Source organism: Lathyrus oleraceus, chromosome 7, assembly GCF_024323335.1.
Source record: "Lathyrus oleraceus cultivar Zhongwan6 chromosome 7, CAAS_Psat_ZW6_1.0, whole genome shotgun sequence".
NCBI classification, from domain to species: Eukaryota; Viridiplantae; Streptophyta; class Magnoliopsida; order Fabales; family Fabaceae; genus Lathyrus; species Lathyrus oleraceus.
Genome location: NC_066585.1, coordinates 264,130,400 through 264,148,891, shown reverse-complemented (window position 1 = coordinate 264,148,891; position 18,492 = coordinate 264,130,400). Strand labels below are relative to the sequence as shown.

The 18,492-nt window shown below is 33.8% G+C and overlaps 1 protein-coding gene across 1 annotated transcript; it reads left to right on the top strand.

Moving 5' to 3' along the window:
* Positions 1-1,311: 1,311 nt before the first annotated feature.
* LOC127102320 (isoleucine--tRNA ligase, cytoplasmic) lies at positions 1,312-17,255 on the top strand. The gene is made up of 27 exons (XM_051039700.1): positions 1,312-2,024; positions 2,251-2,316; positions 2,901-3,044; positions 3,150-3,370; positions 3,483-3,648; positions 4,947-5,057; positions 5,714-5,811; positions 7,463-7,541; positions 8,061-8,219; positions 8,629-8,709; positions 9,346-9,479; positions 10,038-10,197; positions 10,345-10,428; positions 10,551-10,763; positions 11,783-11,908; positions 12,057-12,194; positions 12,657-12,760; positions 12,855-12,918; positions 13,618-13,706; positions 13,788-13,929; positions 14,180-14,243; positions 14,399-14,466; positions 14,857-14,979; positions 15,925-15,990; positions 16,506-16,617; positions 16,755-16,846; positions 16,926-17,255. The coding sequence occupies exons 1-27, from the start codon at positions 1,491-1,493 to the stop codon at positions 17,028-17,030; spliced, it is 3,543 nt and encodes a 1,180-aa protein (XP_050895657.1). The 5' UTR covers positions 1,312-1,490; the 3' UTR covers positions 17,031-17,255.
* The last annotated feature ends 1,237 nt before the right edge of the window (positions 17,256-18,492 follow it).

Genomic DNA, 18,492 nt, shown 5'->3' with positions numbered 1-18,492 from the left:
AAAAATATAAAACTCTACAAATGGGCATGTATCGAATGAATTTAAAATACCCAGATAAAATTGGGGTATATGACAATAATCATTTTTGAGTTTCAATTGAGAATCTTGGACTATTAAAGTTTTTCTTAGAGGGTTTGGGCTTGCCTTTGGTCTCAGAGTCAACTTTGTCAAAAGTAGCCTGGTTGGTATTAATGGGAACCTTTCCTTTTTTAACTTAACCACTGACTTTCTGGATTGCTACAACCAATCTCTCCCTTTCAAGTATCTTGGGCACCCTCTAAAGGCTAAGCCTCACAAGGCGTATTCACCAACTCAAAGAACACCAATAACATTAAATCAATGAACATATTGTTAAAGACGTGAACATTATCATTAAGAGACCCCAAAGGGCGATGTTACAAAAATCCTCTAACAAAACAACACAACAAATAATACAAAAGCAAATGCCTAATAGTTGGATAGAGGTGGACTTGCCTTTACAAGTATCGCATGCGAGATTCACCTTTATAAGTCTCACATATGAGACTTGCCTTTTTAAGTCTCGCTTAAGGGACTCACATTTAAAAGTCTCACACAAGAAAATCGTTTTTAAAAGCCTCTATCGAGGGGCTCATATCTACAAGTCTCTTATGAGATACTCACATTTGCAGCTCTCACCCGAGGGATCCGACTTTACAACTCCTGTCAGGGAAGAGATCACCGTCTACCTTATTTTATCACTTCACCCTTCTCGAACCACGTGCCCGAGGAACTGTGAAATGGGAAAATATCGGCCGAGCCTTAAAAAGGAGCGACCATAACTCAATAAACTCAAAGGTATTACGAAGGGTTAAAAGACAGAACAAGTTGGCCACTGTCGCCCAACCAGAGCTTAAGTCACCCGACCCAACGCCATGCCTATTACGAATCAACTGCTTTAATACGTAGACGCTCTCCCAATTAAAGAGGAAATCACTCTTACCCGTACTCACACAAACTCGTTGAAAAGTTAAGAAAAAACCATTTTTTTCTCTTGACTCGACCCTCCATCTTAGCTATTAATATCCCAATATCTAGAATTGAGAAGAAGATTCACTCATTTCACACCATCATTTTACAAATTCTCTTATTGAGACACCTTATACTTTTGGCTAGTACAATATATTATTTTAGTAAGTTAAAAATATTAGTTTTTAGATGCAAACAAATATATTTATAATTGAGGTAAAAAATTTAAAATGCAATCAATTTTTTTACAAGGCTCAAAAGAGTGAATGTCATCGTTGTCGCGTATAGCCACGGACGGTAATGAGATCGAATTTAAGAATTAAATTTTAAAGCAAAATTCAACCAAAAAAAGAATTTACCATTTTTCCTTCGCCATCGAAGCAGCAAAACCCTGATATTCTACTGTTACTATCAAAGCTAAGAGTTTAGAGACTGACGGCTGCGGCGGCTGAATTTTCCTTCATTTCTCCAAACCCAAATCCAAAACTCTGAATCAATTAGCCATGGAAGAAGTTTGCGAAGGCAAAGACTTCGCTTTCCCAAAGCAAGAAGAAACCATTCTCGATTTCTGGTCCCGAATCGACGCATTCCACACACAGTTAGCTCTCACCAAAGACAAGCCCGAATACATCTTCTACGACGGTCCTCCTTTCGCCACCGGTCTTCCTCACTACGGCCACATTCTCGCCGGCACAATCAAAGACATCGTCACGCGCTACCAATCCATGACTGGACACCATGTCACGCGCCGATTTGGATGGGATTGTCACGGTCTTCCAGTTGAGAACGAGATCGATAAGAAGCTTGGGATTAAGAAGCGGGAGGATGTTCTTAAGCTTGGGATTGGGGTTTATAATGAAGAGTGTAGGAGTATTGTGACGCGGTATGTTTCTGAGTGGGAGAATGTTATTACTAGAACTGGGAGGTGGATTGATTTCAAGAATGATTATAAGACTATGGATCTTAAGTTTATGGAGTCTGTTTGGTGGGTTTTTTCTCAGCTTTATGCTAAAAACCTTGTTTATAAAGGTTTTAAGGTATTCCCAATTTCGATTACTATCATTCATATCATGCATGTTTGGGATGACTGTGCATTTGAGGAAATCACACTGTCATATTGATTTTGTTGAAGTTCTAAAATGTAGTTTTTGCTAAAATTATGTTGCTAGCCCTATGCGAATGTGATTCTGTAGAATTTATGACCAATCCGAACACGCATTACAGAAAGATAATATCACCATTTGATTGTGATTCTTGTTGTAGGTCATGCCATATAGTACTGGCTGCAAAACTCCACTCTCTAATTTTGAGGCTGGTCAGAATTATAAGGTTAGTGATTTCATACTTTTTGTGAGCTTTTATCTTTTTTTTTTGTCTTGTTTGGTTAGTTGTGATTACTTGGAAATTTGGAAAATATTACTCCCTCTGTTTCAAAATGACTGATTAATATGCTTTTACCTTTTATCATATTATGCTTTGTTATTACTTATTACCTGATTAATATGCTTTGTTGCTTTGTTGTTACGGAAATGTGATAGGCAAAAGTGGGTTTAGAGTCACAAACTTGATTTTGATCATTTAACATGTTTGGTGGTTCTGAAGTAGAATTACATTTGACTTCAAACCCTTGTTTGACTAGAAGTAATTAAGCATAGTTTTTGGTTAAAAAATTTAGATTAAGTTTGACCTAATACAATTGCTTTTGGAGTAAAGATATCCGAACACAAATGATTTCATTTCAAAATCATTTTTTTATGAAGTTGATTTTACATTCAAAATCATGTTTGACAAACATTTTCGGAGTAAATATATTCTAATGAAATTGCTTTTTTATGTCTATTTTTTATTGATAGTGACATACATTTGTTGTAATAATATCCGCAGTCCACATCTAAAATTCTATATTTTCACAGGATGTATCTGACCCTGAAGTGTTCATGACGTTTCCGGTGTTGGGCGATCCACATGGTGCATCTTTTGTGGCTTGGACAACAACGCCATGGACTCTTCCTAGCAATCTTGCTCTGTGCATCAATGCTAATTTTACCTATTTGAAGGTCAGTTAAATTAGGTGTTGAAATATAAGTGTGCACGTACAAGCACACTTTTTTATTGGCCCTTTTATTTCTTTGAAATCTAATTGTTGAAGCAAATGAAATCAGGTACGCAATAAGTATACTGGTAAAGTTTATATAGTTGCCGAATCTCGTCTATCTGTACTCCATAACCCAAAGGAGAAGCCCAAAGAGGCTGTTGCTAATAGTTCAGTTAGTGTCCCTAAAAATGCAAAGAACAAGGGCACTTCAAGTGGCAAGGCTGATAATGTATTAGATTCTTTTGATGTGCTTGAGAAATTCACAGGAGCTTCATTAGTGGGGAAGAAGTGAGCAGTCATTCATTATACTGCATTCATCTGTTATATTAGTTTGACTTTATCAATAAATTCAATAAGATAATTTTATGTCACAAGACTTATATAATGACATGTTCTGCAGGTATGAACCATTGTTTGATTACTTTAACGAGCTATCTGAAACAGCTTTTAGAGTTGTTGCCGACAATTATGTAACTGATGATAGTGGTACCGGTGTTGTCCACTGTGCCGCTGCTTTTGGTGAAGATGATTTTCGTGTTTGCATTGAGAATCAAATTATTAGTAAGGTATTTACTTCAACTAGAGCGGCATGATACTTGCCTTATATGTCTTCATATATGTAAATTTTTTCTTGAAGTAGTTGTTATTTGCCCTCAATATATAGCTGTTCCCACTGTTTTTGTTGGACTTTTTGATCATTTCACCCTAATACTCTGAATGACAACGAAAAGGGTCCTCTTGTCTTGTCATCACCCCTTTTCGCCTCATGCAGCTTTCCTGTGGTCCTTTCTACAACTATTTGGGGGATATCCTCACCATGGAGCTAGTGATTCCGTTAAAAGAATGACTTGTGTTTATTTTATAATCTCAGATGAGTTACTTTAGGCCTTGGAGACTAAAAAATCTGGAAAATTCTTAGATAGAAACAACCATAACACGTAGTTATACTAACAGCCAATCACAATTTTTTTATTAATTAATTTTTTTTCTCTCTCCTTCATATCACAACCACCCCATGATTCTAATTAAAAAAGAAATTAAATTTTAAATTTTCTCACTTCTTATTGGATGTTTCTAAGAATATGGATTTATGTGTGTTTCCATGCAAGTATTTCTCAAAAAATCTTTGCTTTTTGTTGGGTTTGAATATTGGTAACAATGAACTTTGAGTATTAGGTATGAATATGTATTTATTGTTGTGTATTATTCTGTTTTTTTTACTTTTTATTTCATGTTATAAACTACTTTATTTGCTTCTCTAAACTTCGATGTAGTGGCCATACCACTGTATTGTTTTTGTTGCGGGCCTCTATCTGCCATTGACCAAATAGCTTGGTGCGTTATCTGCTTATATCATGCCAAATTTTTATATCATGTGCTGCATCTTTTATGATGATTTTTCCTGTCACTTCATTGCACGAACAACCTTGGTGCTAATATGTTACTTCTGAAATACCTTTCTTGTTTATTAATCTTCCTATTTTGAAGATGCTCCAATGCCCAAATAAAATAAGGGTAATGCTAACTTGTGCCATACAAGCACAATTTAAGAAACCCGCTTATAGGAGATTTATATTAAAAAAAGCAAAAAGAAAATTGATTTTGTACTTTTATTAAAATCAATGCATAATTTCCAAGACAATATTTCTTCTTTTAGTTTTTAACTCATGCCCCTAGGGCACAAGTTAGCAATACCCATAAAATAAAATGCTACAGTGCTAGTATGCTACTGAATTATTGTCCCATGATTGTAGAATTTGCATTTCTGTTTCTCTGGTTACTTTTGTAGATTTATCAGTTGTTTATTGATGTGCAGTACCATCCCTTCCCAATACCACTACTCAATTGTTGTATTGGCTTGTAGGATAAACTTGTTGTAGCTGTTGATGATGATGGCTGCTTTACTGAAAAAATTACTGACTTTAGTGGGTGCTATATCAAACAAGCCGACAAGGATATCATTGAAGCAGTGAAGGTGTGTTACATATAGAATTCTTTATTAATTTGGAGTGATTTATAGTACATGCACTGGTAATTTGAAAGAATATCTTGTCATGTGACTCGGTGAATGTGGTTCTTTTCCCCATATTGTTTTCCAGTACTGTCATATTTAGGAATTTATAGCTGTTCTTTAGAGTTGAGAATATTGGGAAAGAAAGCCCTTATTTTTGTCCAAGAGATGTCAACTCAGTGGTTAGAGTTTGACTTTGTAAGCTCGACGTACAATGTTCAAATTTTACCTGGAACAATTGTAAAATGATCATTAGTACCATCATTATTGAATAGTGATAATTATTTTCTCTTTCCAAATGTTTTTCTAATATAAAAAAAACAGTTAGGAGAGTAGAAAGATGAAACAAAAGAAAAGGCTTGGTATTTTAGCATAGGCTGTATACTAGAAAATACGATAAACTTGATGTAGTAAACAGGATAACATTTAATTAAAAAAGCTTTCTCGCTTCTTTTGCTTGTTTTGTGAAGGAGCCCTAATACAGTACTCCCAACTTACTAAGTATTTATGTTAGTATTTGAGTGAGACTATTCAACAGAAGAAGTTGAGTAATGTTTATGTTAAACTATTTTAATTGGATTATTTTAATCATTTTCTTTTCCTGTTTCGTCTTTCCTTAGGCAAAGGGTAGGCTGTTTAAATCTGGAGCTTTTACACATTCCTATCCATTCTGTTGGAGATCTGATACCCCACTCATTTACAGAGCTGTTCCAAGCTGGTAGGTTTGTTTGACCAAGATTTTAACTCTGGACTCTTTTATATTTAGCTAATAGATAGATAGGACTCAATTTTTCTTACTAGACCTTACCTAGTTTCACGTGTTGTCATGTGCTCACTTTTAGCTAATAGATAGATAGGACTCAATTTTTAATGTTTCATGTGCTCACTTTTCTTTCATTTTCTCCTGTATGGAATGCCATTAAAAATACAAATAATTCTGGATATTATTACTTCATTCGGAAGTTGATACTTGATAGCCACCTAAATGTTCAGTTCTTAATTGTTTTCAGTATTACCATCACTTTTGATATTCATTCGGAAGATGATAGGAAGTTGTTATCATAAGATTAGTGTATCCATGTTGTGGCTTGTTTGTTAATTAATTGTCATTTTTTGCTTCAGCAGTATTCTTGTTTATCTTACATACTGTATTTACTTTTCAATGGTACATAGCTGCTAATCTAGATAACACTAAGGTGGATGGAGAACAAGTTCTAATATAATTATTTGCTTAAAAGAGAAAAATAGTTTAAAAGCGCATATCTGAGAAGTTAATAAACATGCCTTACCAAATAATAACCACTGTAGCAGCATTTCAAGCAAATTAGCCAAGGAACACATCACTACTGTCTACTGACACAGTGCAGTCTCAATTTAGTTTTCAGATCCAACATTGCCGCCCGTTAAATTTTACCTCAAATAATTAGTATGTTCATATTCATACTTCCATACCACAGCTCTTGTAGTTCCTATTCTTCTCATCTTGATGAAGCATTGGTTTGTTCCAGTTTCCATGTAATTTGTATTTATATTTGTTAAAAATCTAAAGAAGCCGAGGAAAGAGGTAATGAACAGGGTAAGATAGAAAGCAGGTTTGTCTGTCTTTGGGATTTCAATAAAGTATTTAAAAAATGAGGAAAAAGCATAGAACTTGAGGCTGAAGGAGCAGGTTTGCTTACATGAATGTTTATTTCGGCTGTCTCATTCGCTCTGTTTTCTGCCGAGAAGAGCACATAACATATCTTAAAGTGGGTCCTCTAAGATTAAGCTTTCCTCCTCTTTTTGTTTGAGATCTAAACAGTAGATGACTCCATTTTCATACTCTTTTCCTTCCTTGTTCTTCCCATAACCAAACTAAGCGGAACAACCCAACTGAAAAACTGTGCTTTTAATAAATAGCTTTTTAAAATAATTGTTTGCTCCAAATACACAATCTTAAGTTGTGTGCTTTTGTGGAATGAAGACTAAGTGTGGAAAGAGAAAAAGAGAAGTTTTTTATTTTATTTCAAGCTTCTATAAAGCTCTATTTTCATTTTTTTTCTTACATTTTAATGTTTTCCATGGTTTTAGGAAGTAAACATTTTCTTTGGATAAATAATACAGTTCTTTTGTCAATGATTATAATCGGCATTTCTACTAAGTGTGAAATTTGTTATTTTTGAAATAACAATTTTTGTAAATATTCATGTTTTGCTAATAGTTTTCATGGTTTTCGATTATCTAATATTGAAATTATGTTGATATTTTATGGTGACAGCTACTTCACACCCTTTATGCTTTCAGTGTAATTTTATGCAGTATGGTGCTGGTGACCATCTATTAGCCTATTTTTTAATTTATCCCAAAATTGTCATGCTATTTCGCTATAGGTTTGTTAGAGTGGAGTTGCTGAAAGAGAAATTGTTGGAAAACAATAAACAGACTTACTGGGTTCCTGATTTTGTCAAGGTACCATAGTCTTCCGCATCATCCCAATTTATTCTCCTTGATTGTTTACTTATTATTTGATCATGTTACTACTGTTTCCTTTTTCTTTACGAAGCCAGTGTTATTGTTATAACTCCATAATATAAAAAATAGTATATTTTTTTTATTACAAGTTTATTTCTATGATGAATATGTTAATATACTATTAATTGGAAGTTGACTTGTTAGTAGTTGAAACGGGTTACTATGCCCTATCAATAAATTACTGAAGGTAAGTGTTTGTTAGGAGTGTGAGGAATAATCCAGTATGGAGGATATGATGAACTAGGAAATAAGGAGCTTAAAAACTGCAGACAATGTTGGACAGATATTCAGTTGTGGAATATTCCATAAAGAATCCAGGCACAGAACACTTAACGGTGTTCACAAACGCATCCTTATCCGTTAACATCTCATGGGGCTAATAATAACACTGGAAGGAAACTGGATTTTATGTAATCGATAACTTCGGTAAATGTTTCTGTATTCCTACGTTTGCAGGATAAGCGATTTCACAATTGGCTGGAAAATGCAAGAGATTGGGCAATTAGTCGAAGTAGATTTTGGGGGACCCCTCTCCCTATATGGATTAGTGAGGATGAGAAAGAAATAGTTGTCATAGATTCTGTTGCAAAACTTGAAAAGCTTTCAGGTGTAAAGGTTAGAATCCTCTGTTCACCTTTTTGAAAATGCACATGATTCATGTCATTATTAGTTGATTTTCTTTTGCATGAATTCACACACGCAGTTCAACATATATGCTTCTTTCTTCTTTGTTTGGTGACATGGAAGGGTTGTGGATTTTGTATTTTACTTTTTCTAAGTTTGTGTAATTTTAATATTTTCTTTGCCATGCTACAAAATTACCAAGGTAATATCTAAAAGCCAAAGGTTTTTCGAGAATAGTAGTAGATAGATTTGCTCCAAAGTGGCTCTCTCCTATTCAAGTTTGTCTAAACTATTATAAGTTTCGTTAAAATGGTTGTTCTATTTGTTTTATGAGCTCTCATAGATACTTTTGCCATATTATTGATAAACATCACTGATCCCTTTGTAATGGTTTCTACAGGTGTCTGACCTTCATCGGCACAACATTGATCATATTACAATTCAAAGTGAAAGTGGCCGTGTGCTTCGACGTGTTGATGATGTAAAAATTGCTGATTAATAGTTCCTTATTGTTTATCTCCTAAGCATGATTTTATATTGTTTATCTACTCTTTCAAGTTGTCAAAACTGAAATGCTATCTAACATTGGCTAAGTTGACCCAATGAGTTTTTCTTTTTTTGCAATAGAAAACTAAAGGACATACATAATCATAGGAGATATCCTGAACTGAAAAATCAACCCGAAACTAAACCTCAGATAAGTCGCTACCATGACCATATTAAGATCCCCAATATTACATCTTACTCCCAGCAGTTACGCAGTTTGTGTTGAAGCTTCAAATCTTACAATTTACTTATAAATGTTTAGAAAAACAGAAATGAGATCGTCCTGTTCACTTGTTCAAGTGCCTCTACAGTTACCACACTATTCCCTTTGGTTATCACCACCTATGTTGATCCAAGGATAATAATTATCACATATAATTGAAAATAGTTTTTGCCAATATAATTTATTTATAAAAAACATCATTGACTGTCCAATCATGTAAAAAATTATCATCAGGTTGAAAGGATAATTCCAAAATGGTTAAGTAGAGATTGATACTCTAAGAATACGATAGTATATAGTAGCTAAAGGTAATGTTCTTTGTTATGGACCAATTGTTTCATCTTTCAGGTTTTTGACTGCTGGTTTGAAAGTGGGTCTATGCCTTATGCGTATATTCATTATCCTTTTGAAAATGTTGAGCTGTTTGAGAAGAACTTTCCTGGCCATTTTGTCGCTGAAGGGCTGGATCAAACCCGTGGTTGGTCAGTTTCTTTATTTTCACATGCGTGGTTTATCAAAGGCCCTGTCTGCCACTTTAGTTATGAATTACTTTTGCTTTGAAATGTTATTCTCAATATCTTCCCTTTTTTGAAGTCTTTAAAATTTTAGCTTCTCCTTCATTTTTAGGTGTTCTATTTTGGGTCCAAATTAAAACTAGGGAAGGGGTAGCCCCCACATAATACCATGTGCCATGTGGGTGACCACTATGCTTCTAGATACATGATCATTGTGGCATTTTTATTTCCTCGTGATGTTATTTCTAACTTAGTAGTATTATCTTTTATCTTGCTAGGACATATTGGCATTGTTAGTTAGATTCATGCATCTAACCCCACCCAGTGGGAGAAGACTTTTTTTTTGTTGTTGTGTACTTTATCTTGGCAAATTATTTCAGTTCCTTCTATTTGTTAGTGCCAAATTATCTTGCATTGTAGTGGTATTTAATTTAAGATTTTGGATTTTTGTCAATAATTTTGTTTCTAGTCACTCCCCTTGAAATATGGTTGTGTATTTCAGTTTTCTGCTTTTCTATTTTGCAGGTTTTATACCCTAATGGTGCTAGCTACTGCATTATTTGGTAAGCCTGCCTTTAGGAATCTAATTTGCAATGGGCTTGTCCTGGCGGAAGATGGAAAAAAGATGAGCAAAAGTCTGAAAAACTATCCTTCACCAATGGATGTTATTAATGATTATGGAGCGGTAGGAACTCAAAAGTTAATGATTATGAGGATTAGCATGTAATATCAAAAAGCATATTTTGCCTGCCTTTTCTAATTATGGCTATGACTTCAATACAGTTTGATTTATAATATTAAGCACTGTTATGATGTTATTTTTGTTGGATAGGATGCCTTGCGATTGTACCTTATAAACTCTCCTGTTGTGCGTGCTGAGCCACTTCGATTCAAGAAGGAAGGAGTTTATGGTGTTGTCAGTATCATCCACCTGTGTTTACTTTTTACTATTTTTTTAATTAAAATTTAATTAATTTCATCTTTACTAATTGCTCTATTCATTTTGCTGATCAACTGGTATTTCATTGTGATCTGTAGGTTAGAGATGTTTTCCTTCCCTGGTATAATGCATATAGGTTTCTTGTTCAAAATACAAAGAGGCTTGAGGTTGAGGGTCTAGCACCTTTTGTACTTCTTGATCATGCCACACTTCAGAAGTCATCAAATGTTCTTGATCAGTGGATCAACTCAGCCACACAAAGCCTTGTTCATTTTGTCCGGCAAGAAATGGATGGCTACCGCCTTTATACGGTGATGCTTCTGCTGATCCTTTATTTTGGAATAGAAAATGTTTTTATTAGAGGGAAAATACAATTTAGGATAGTATAAGATATTCTACCAAAAGTAGAAAGATAATACTAGGAATATGAAAGACTAGCGGAGGCTGCAATGTCTTGCACTTCCTATAACCGCAAGAACAGCACACTAAAAAGAAACTATACCATAAATATAATATTGTAGGATGACTAGTTGAATGACAACCTTAATGATGGGAGCATTCTGTTTGGGCCGAATGTACTAAAGAATAGCCAATATTGAGTGCTGCCACTATAGTTTCTTCTCTTTAAGCGAGCCACGGACAGCCTGTTATCACTACAAACTTCTTTAAAAGAAAGGACATACAGTTCTCTGCTATAACCCCGAGAGATTATAAGAAAAAGGCCTTTTCTCACCAGATGGTGTTGGCTACGTGGATCAAGCGCTGCTATAGTGCCCCATCTTAAATCATGTCTTAAGATAAACTATGTATATCTAAAATTAAATACTTCGAAACAGTTCTAGCTCTTGTTTCTGAACTACTGTATTTGCACATAACAGAAATATCAAAAAAAAAAAAATGTAAGAACCAATAAATCTGCAAAAAATGTAAAATATCTGGATTCTTGCTATTACTTGCTCATTTATTAAATGTACTTGGTTAGCTGTTTTACTATCTTTAGGTTACTTAGGTTACTATTTAACTTATTTATATACATTTTTAATTGTTCTTTTTTTTGTATTTAACCTTATTGGTAGCCAAACCCGTTGAACTAGTTGCCTTACCAGTTTGATATGCCTTCTGGTTTCACAATAATGTTAAATTCAGATTTAATTACCTGCAAAAGGCATTAGTACTTTCCTCAGCTAAAATTGTTGCATGTTTGTGAGATTTACTGTCCGAGATTATTATACTTCTGCTACCATTATTTGCTAGATGCATGTTATAATTATTATTGCCATGTTTGAAGTATTTGCTTAAATGTTAACTTCATCTGAAAATCATTTTGTAGGTGGTTCCGTACCTTCTAAAGTTTCTTGATAACCTTACAAATATATATGTACGGTTCAACCGTAAGAGACTGAAAGGTCGTACTGGAGAAGAAGACTGCAGGACAGCACTTTCAACTCTATACAATGTATGTTTCTGATTAATGTATACTGTATACCATGGTTAATTTGTTGCAATGTGTCATAAGTTACAACCTGACCTTTTCAGGCCTCTTGAAAGTGATGGTTCCTTACACTAGATAAGTTGTGGAATTTGATATATGTGAATTCTTTCAGGTACTTTTGTTATCCTGTAAAGTGATGGCTCCTTTTACACCTTTCTTCACTGAGGTACTCTATCAAAATATGCGAAAAGCATCTAATGGATCAGAGGAGAGCATCCACTATTGCAGTTTTCCTGAGGAAGAAGGCAAGGTATACATACATTATAGTCAATAGATAGCAGTCTTTACTGCTTTCTTCTAGGCAATCTATTATTGAATACAGATAGAAAGACATTATTCAGTTGGCTCATTTGTAATTGTTTGCTTTTTCTGGAAACTGACTGATGAACAAGGATCTACACTACATAACACATGCAAAATTGATTCAAAATAAACTTAGTAACATTTGCATTTCACATTGTTAGATTCACCTTTGGATATGTGTGGGTTATATCAATGATCCTAATCCACATACAATCAAGAGCTACTTTCTCAAGCATCATCATATTCCTATTTAAGTTTTTTTAATGGATGATTTCGTATCCTCCTTTTTCCTTATCTGCAGTTGGATTTTGCAGCCTCATATGGATTTAGGTTCTTGCTTCAGTTGTGCTCTAGATATATAACAGCTATCTAATATACCATCTCCTATTTGGCTGCATGATTTTTTCAGGGGGGAGAACGGATTGAGCAAAGTGTTTCAAGGATGATGACAATTATTGATCTGGCCCGAAACATTCGTGAGCGTCATAACAAGCCTCTTAAAACACCACTCAGGTAAATTAATATGCAAAAATGTATACATAGAAGCTGTCTGTAGAAACCTTTTTCTGATTTCATATAAAAAAATTCATATTTCTTTTTGATATAGGGAGATGGTCATAGTGCATCCTGATGCAGACTTCCTTGAAGACATTAATGGAAAGTTGAAGGAGGTACTTGCATATTGTCACAAGTGGTTACGGTTTACCTCTTTTACCTGTAGTATTTTTCAGCAGTTTTTGTACTCAAATCAATTCATATCATAATCTTTTTTTCCTGGATGCTTCTAATCAGTTATACTGTTCAATAGTTGCAGCCTCTCAGAAATCTGATTAAGCTGACATTTTATATATATTTTTTGTGATGACATTGATATGTTAAAAAAAAAAGTCTTTCTGCGTGTTTGGTCTTTTTATCAAATTTCTCTCCATTTGATGCTTCATATTAAAAAAGTTGTTTGGTGCACACTCTAAATGGGAAGAAAAAACGAACCTACGACCCATATTATGAGCTTCCTACGTGTTTGGTCTCTATCAAATTTCTCTCCATTGGATGCTTACTGTCAAAAAATTTGTTTGGTGCACTCTCTAATTGGGAAGAAAAAATGAACCTACAATGCATATTATGAGCTTCCTTGTATATGATCTTTGCTTTTAATATTCTTTTCATGTCTTCGTTCTTGTTAAGCGGTTATTGTTTTATACTCTTAATTTTTTGTCTGTTTTAATGATCATCTTTTCTTCCAATATGCATGTTTTCCTTATGCCCTCTTCAATAATTTACCTGAAAAAATACTCAACTTATATACTCCTCTTTAACTTTCAGCTTCCACTCAGTCTAATTGTATTCTGATGTCTCTATTTGCATTACAGTATGTACTTGAGGAACTCAATATACGATCCCTTGTTCCATGTAATGATACTTTAAAGTATGCATCCTTACGTGCCGAGCCTGACTTTAGGTATGCATTTTGTATGACTTCCTGAAAAGTTTGCCATTCATACCTGTCACAATGTTAACCATTGTTCTTTTTTATTTTCAGTATTTTAGGTAAGCGACTAGGAAAATCTATGGGCATTGTTGCCAAAGAAGTCAAAGCAATGTCACAGGAAAAGATTTTGGCTTTTGAAAAGGCTGGAGAAGTCGTCATTGCAAGTCACCGTTTGAAGCTGTCTGATATTAAGGTGCTAATCTTATTGAAGATGATGATTGATACTCTCTTTTCTTTGGGTAGACTCCATTTGTAAAAAGTTTGTATTTGTCTTCACAAAAATAAATAGCCAAATAGTTTGTGCTCTTTATCCTTTGTGCGTAGATGTCTTTTTGGTTTGTATGAATGTATAGTATTCCCTTGGGAAGGAATTTGATGTTGGTATAATCATTTCTTGAAATGTGGCTGTTTAATTAGGACCTTATGATATATTTTTTATTCAGGTTCTCCGTGATTTTAAACGTCCTGATGGTATGGCGGATAATGAGATTGATGCTGCTGGGGATGGTGAGAATTTCTAATAGCTAATGATGTCTCTCTTTGCTTCTATGATGAAACAACTGATGTCAGAAATGAGCTGAAGGCCACCTTGTATTCATTTCAAACAATGGTTCTACAACATTGATTTTTTTTCTTGACCAGCTTCTTTGTCTTCGTTATAGGTGATGTTTTAGTTATATTGGACTTGCGACCCGACGAGTCATTGTTTGAGGCTGGTGCTGCGAGAGAGGTAAAATAATTTCCGTGGGAGAAATCTCCTAGCTAATTCCTTGATCTTATTATTTATGAAGTGCATAGATGTAATCAAAGAAACATCCTTCTATTTACTTGATCTCATAAAAAGCATGAGTGCTACTATTATACGCTCTTGTTATTCTTTAATTTTTTACTTTGGATGATTTGGGTTCTTTCACTTGCAAATCCTCATTCTACTATCTTGTTCATGTTGTGTGGATTTGGTTCCTACACATACATACTAGAAATGAAAGAAAGTACAACTAAAGCAGAGGAAACATTATGCTTTATTCTTTGTTTATCTTGCTTTACCTCAATTTAAGTATCCCATTGCATCTTTAGGCCTGAAACTAAGTTAAATCTATTAACTATTTGTGTCCCACAGGTTGTTAACAGAATCCAGAAGTTAAGAAAGAAAATTGCTCTTGAACCAACTGACACAGTGGAGGTTTACTTTCAATCATTGGATGATGATACATCAATCTCTCAGAGAGTTTTGCATTCACAGGTAGAATTAAAATATTAATAACTGGCCTGAAACACTATTTTTTCATGTACTGGATTGCTTCATATTTCTACAAGCAGAAAAGAAGGCATATGTTTGGTTGCAACATAAAAGAATGGAAAACTATCTTGCATAAATGACAGTGATGATTAGGGTTTGGATTAGAGAGATAAGTTTGTCACTAGGAAAACAGCTGCTTTCTTTCCTTTGTTTCACTAATATTCTGTCTACCTACAATTTTTTTTAATATTGGCAGAATTTAGGTCGAACAAAGATAAAAGATATAAATATTGACCAAGTAAAATAACTAAAGATTTTTGATGTTCCGTGCTCTATTTAAATATTGAAAAATTAGATTTTTCAAATTTTGATAAACAGCTCACTGTCAAGTTGGAACTTTGGAAATCTTCTTTCTCAGTAGGCTTGTTTATCTTCTGGCTATTTCTCTGATTTCTTACTAATGACTTTTCTTCTACCCAAAACAGTGTTATCATCAAAGAATTTTTAATTTTTGTAGCATCTAATTATAAAACTAAATCTCTAGAGTTTTCAAATAAGATGTTAAACAACTATATTTCAAAACACTATCATCATAAGGAAAAGGTTTTGAATGAATTACCAAATAATAAAATGTGAACTCCCAGTTCTGTAAAATAAGTCTTGAATGCTAGATAGTATTGTTCTGGTTGTGGGGGAGTTGCACATACACATTATTGCCTAAAAATGAGTCTAGCACGTACGCCTTCCTGAAAGGTTTTTCTCATTTCTGTGTAAAAAAGACTATTTTTTCCCAAAAATAATTTATATGAATGTAGGTCTTAAAACCACTTTTCTAATTTCTAATTGAGGACAACTTATTTAGTATCCATTTTACACTCTTGGCATTAATTAATTTCCCTTAATTTAAAATTTCTAATGTAGTGTACCTTTATCATGTTATATTTGCAGGAATCCTATATCAGAGAGGCTATTGGTTCTCCATTGCTTCAATTTTCTTTGATGCCTGCGCATGCAGTAAGTTGTTTTATTCGGACACCGACGGAATTTCCTGAAGTTTGAATTCTGTGCTCTCTTCAGCTATGTATTGTTGATTTTTATACGCCTTTCATGTGCTTCACCGTTACGTTCCTTTGATAACTTAACTTTTCCTACTAAATTTTACTGCAAATTAACAACATATCAACCAAAGCTTCTTCCTATTAGCTTTACTTAAAAAATACTTGTATGAAGATGGTGTGATTTATGTTTTAACTTTCTCTAGCCATATTGTATCCCAATGCAAATGTCAACTAAACATATAATGTTTGAAATTAACTCTGCCTGAACTTCTTTAATAGAAATTTTCCGTATTTAAACATTCAAACTGGAATTTGAAAATGATAAAAATTAATTGGGCAAATGAATTCTGCCCTGGATTTTATTATCCGATTGTCCTGGGTTTTAATAGACCCGAGGGAGTTGTTTTCTTTTAAAATTCATGTTTCTTGGTTTCAAGCCACTCCATCTTAAAATTCTTTGTACACTTGCAGGTTATCATTGGTGAAGAGAGTTTCCATGGGATTTCCAGCATGTCGTTTGCTATCACCTTGGCAAGACCTGCGTTGATGTTCAATGAAAAAGCCATTCTTTCACTATTTTCAGGTTTATTTTCTCTTTTGGTGAAGTTCATGTGCATTCATTGAATAAAAAATAGTAATTTTTTATGCCCTTTATATCCTTCTCCCGCCATCTCTGATCCTTGGTTGCTCCGACTTACTGTTCTTCTGTGGATACTACAGGTGACTCAAAAGTTGCACACAATTTGCAAACTTACCTGCTATCAAGAGATCATTCAAATTTGAAGTCTGAGTTTCATGATGGAAATGGAAAGGTTCGTTTGATTGAGCTATAGTCCCTTGTCTGTTTTTGTTTTGGTGAAACTGTAGACACTAATTTGTCTCCTGTTACAGAAAACCGTAGACTCGATTGAACAGCAACCTGCGGCCGAAGTGGTACTTGGTGAGCATGTATTTCTCACTGTAGGGGATTACTATGTTGCTGCAAAATCTGTCTAATTTTGTTCAGTAGCCCCTTTTCTGTTTCTTCATTATTTAGATAATATGCTATCTGGTTGCAAGATTAGAAACACAGAATATACCCATGCCCTAACTTAATGGGTGGCCAATTCACAGTCGTTATTCTTTATTTGTATAGAAGATCTCACATCTTATTTAAAGTGGAAGTTTTGAATGGAATCCTAGATGATATAATGTTGATTTTCTAAAACCTTTTTTCTAGTATATTTTGTTCTTTCTATTGGTTCTTGCTCAGTTTGTTGGGTGTCTCGATTCCATTGAAGTAGTTGTTCCGTCTTCTAATGTTGCATTTATTTTGCTCACACTACATGGGCATGTTGTTATTTGTTAGTTTTGAACCAGTCTCTGTTGGGTTGCTTGTTTACATGATCACCTTTCATTTTTGTTAGAGGAAAAAGAAAGGCTTTTGACTATCATTGAGAAGGTTTATAGGTATTAGATTAACAATTAGTCGTGGTTTCCCTTTCAGCAGAAAAATAGTCATTGCGGCCCTTTTAACAAAAAAAAAAGGAATATTCATGGATTTTTTTAATTTTCTTTTTAGTTTCTAGTGAACTCAAATGATGAGTGTGAATTACTTAAAATGAATATCTGCGCCAAGCACCAAGATGACAAAGAATATTTACCTGAATTACAAACTAAACGCATAACTATCACCTTTTAAGGGAAATATTTAGCTGAAGGCTACATCGGGCGATACTTGGTTAACCCTTTTTAAACAGTGTTCCATGGAACCTTGTCATGTACTATCAACACCTGATTTAAATTGCTATTGTCTAATTTTGAAAGACTATTCCAATTATATATATAATGTTCATTAACTCATTTCAAATTTGAGTAAATCAACTTCAGAATTATCTGGTGATCACATGTTTCATTCAGACAAAATACACGGACATTAAATTTGTTTAGATTTGTTGATATCGGTTTATATTTAAGGTGATAAATTTGTTAGCATTTATTTATATTTAAAATTAAAAAATTTAGAATTCAAAGCGGTATAATATATAAAAATGTGATTACTTATTCTTCTCCGCTTTGACATTCTCACACTTCAAACTTCCAAAAAAAACTTAAATTTTTTTAAAAATAAATATGTGTTTAAGTTCAATTCCAAAGGATTATATATGCTATTTTTATCAAGTTCAATTCTAAAGGATTTTTATGATTTTAGAAATCTTCATTTTTGTGTTTGTTTACACACCGGAAGGACCCTTCTAAAATTGTAAGTGTTCTTATCGTAAGTTTTTTTTTTTAAATGACAAAATGACATAATATTGTATTGTTTTGTGTTTTTGGTTATGGTTCGTAATATTTGATTAAAGTATTACAGTAAAATAGATAGGCCAAATATTCTAAGACCCATAACAACACGTCCTTCTTCCTCCATTTTTATTTGTAGAGGAATGATCCTCTCATCCATAGACTAATATGTCACCTC